General features: G+C 30.5%; 1 protein-coding gene across 1 annotated transcript in view; it reads left to right on the plus strand.

Moving 5' to 3' along the window:
* LOC138713974 (U-scoloptoxin(19)-Sm1a-like) overlaps window positions 1-1813 on the plus strand; it is a 40319-nt gene extending 38506 nt beyond the window's left edge. The window contains exon 3 of the mRNA XM_069846556.1: window positions 1602-1813. Within this exon, the coding sequence (XP_069702657.1) occupies window positions 1602-1723 (122 nt within the window). The 3' untranslated portion in view covers window positions 1724-1813. The remainder of the gene's footprint in view (window positions 1-1601) is intronic.
* Window positions 1814-2783: the final 970 nt, after the last annotated feature.

The raw sequence follows: 2783 nt of genomic DNA on the forward strand, positions 1-2783 counted from the left end.
TAGATAGATAGAATAGATAGATAGATAGATAGATAGATAGATAGATAGATAGATAGATAGATAGATAGATAGATAGATAGATAGATAGATAGATAGATAGATAGATAGATAGATAGATAGATAGATAGATTAGATAGATAGATAGATTAGATAGATAGATAGATTAGATAGATAGATAGATTAGATAGGATTAGATAGATAGATAGATTAGATAGATAGATAGATTAGATAGATAGATAGATTAGATAGATAGATAGATTAGATAGATAGATAGATTAGATAGATAGATAGATTAGATAGATAGATAGATTAGATAGATAGATAGATTAGATAGATAGATAGATTAGATAGATAGATAGATTAGATAGATAGATAGATTAGATAGATAGATAGATTAGATAGATAGATAGATTAGATAGATAGATAGATTAGATAGATAGATAGATTAGATAGATAGATAGATTAGATAGATAGATAGATTAGATAGATAGATAGATTAGATAGATAGATAGATTAGATAGATAGATTAGATAGATAGATTAGATAGATAGATTAGATAGATAGATTAGATAGATAGATTAGATAGATAGATTAGATAGAATAGATAGATAGATAGATAGATAGATAGATAGATAGATAGATAGATAGATAGATAGATAGATAGATAGATAGATAGATAGATAGATAGATAGATAGATAGATAGATAGATAGATAGATAGATAAGATAGATAGATTAGACAGACAGACAGACAGACAGACAGATGGATGGATGAGTAAATAAATAAATTAATTAATTAATTACAATTAATTAATGGTTTAGTTGAAATAAACTGGTCGATAAAAGCAGTGTAGACAAATTTAGTGCAGGTAATAGTCCTTAGTTTTCCTACAATATCAGATAAAATAGAACTGGTCTCAAAGAAAGGTCCTTGGTTTGAACTTGGACAGACATTCTAACTGGAAAACACATACTCATAGAATATATTACTCCTAAATTTTGTTCTGCATTAAGACCCTTGTTCTCTCTTGGCTATATACTCGTAAAAATATTTAAAATAGCATATTTTGCAACTTTCTTTCTGTCTTGAAATATGTATTAATATTCTGGGGCAACTCATCTGAATATGACATATTTAGATTGAGATTTAAGATAGAAAGTGACCAGAATAATGATAGATGCCCATAAAAGGACATAATGTAAAAGTTTGAGAAATGTTGGCCTTATCTTGTGTGTACATCTTGCACTGATAACGTTTTATATTAAAAATTAATGTGTTAGCATTATTACATTTAGTACTAACCAAGATTTTCATAAATTTAATACCAGACACACATCAGATATTCATCTATTTTCTGTTAGTCTCAGCTGTTAAAAAATAAGAGTTATACATGTGTTAATGTATTCAGTGCACTGCCTATTATTATCTCAAAGCCTTGAAGGAAAGTTTATACTAGATTTAACAAAATTCCTCCATAATCGATTTTTCTATTCAAGTGATGAATTGTTTATGTTTTTAAATTGAATTAATCTACCTGCTATTTATTGTATACTTTTTAAAACTTTTCACTCAAAGCTACAATGCCGTTTTCCTTATTTCAGAATCCGTCTTGAAGAACCGCTGTCGACTGAATGGAGGAGAATGCATGGACTACTGCGCGCCATTCCTACAAAGGGGCCCCCGGGGTTGCGGTGACAACCAAGTATGCTGTGTTTTGATATAACGCAAATAAACACATTATTTTACACGTTGTAGTTTTAATATTCCACAACGAAGTATGCTGTCCTTTGGTGACGTGTTAATAAAACCATTATTTTACACGTTGTAGTTTTAATATTCCACAACGAAGTATGCTGTCCTTTGGTGAAGGGCTAATAAAACCATTATTTTACACGTTGTAGTTTTAATATTCCACAACGAAGTATGCTGTCCTTTGGTGAAGGGCTAATAAAACCATTATTTTACACGTTGTAGTTTTAATATTCCACAACGAAGTATGCTGTCCTTTGGTGAAGGGCTAATAAAACCATTATTTTACACGTTGTAGTTTTAATATTCCACAACGAAGTATGCTGTCCTTTGGTGAAGGGCTAATAAAACCATTATTTTACACGTTGTAGTTTTAATATTCCATAACGAAGTATGCTGTCCTTTGGTGAAGGGCTAATAAAACCATTATTTTACACGTTGTAGTTTTAATATTCCACAACGAAGTATGCTGTCCTTTGGTGAAGGGCTAATAAAACCATTATTTTACACGTTGTAGTTTTAATATTCCACAACGAAGTATGCTGTCCTTTGGTGAAGGGCTAATAAAACCATTATTTTACACGTTGTAGTTTTAATATTCCACAACGAAGTATGCTGTCCTTTGGTGAAGGGCTAATAAAACCATTATTTTACACGTTGTAGTTTTAATATTCCACAACGAAGTATGCTGTCCTTTGGTGAAGGGCTAATAAAACCATTATTTTACACGTTGTAGTTTTAATATTCCACAACGAAGTATGCTGTCCTTTGGTGAAGAGCTAATAAAACAATTATTTTACACGTTGTAGTTTTAATATTCCACAACGAAGTATGCTGTCCTTTGGTGAAGGGCTAATAAAACCATTATTTTACACGTTGTAGTTTTAATATTCCACAACGAAGTATGCTGTCCTTTGGTGAAGGGCTAATAAAACCATAATTTTACACGTTGTAGTTTTAATATTCCACAACGAAGTATGCTGTCCTTTGGTGAAGGGCTAATAAAACCATTATTTTACACGTTGTAGTTTTAA

Source organism: Periplaneta americana, chromosome 14, assembly GCF_040183065.1.
Source record: "Periplaneta americana isolate PAMFEO1 chromosome 14, P.americana_PAMFEO1_priV1, whole genome shotgun sequence".
Taxonomy (NCBI): domain Eukaryota; kingdom Metazoa; phylum Arthropoda; class Insecta; order Blattodea; family Blattidae; genus Periplaneta; species Periplaneta americana.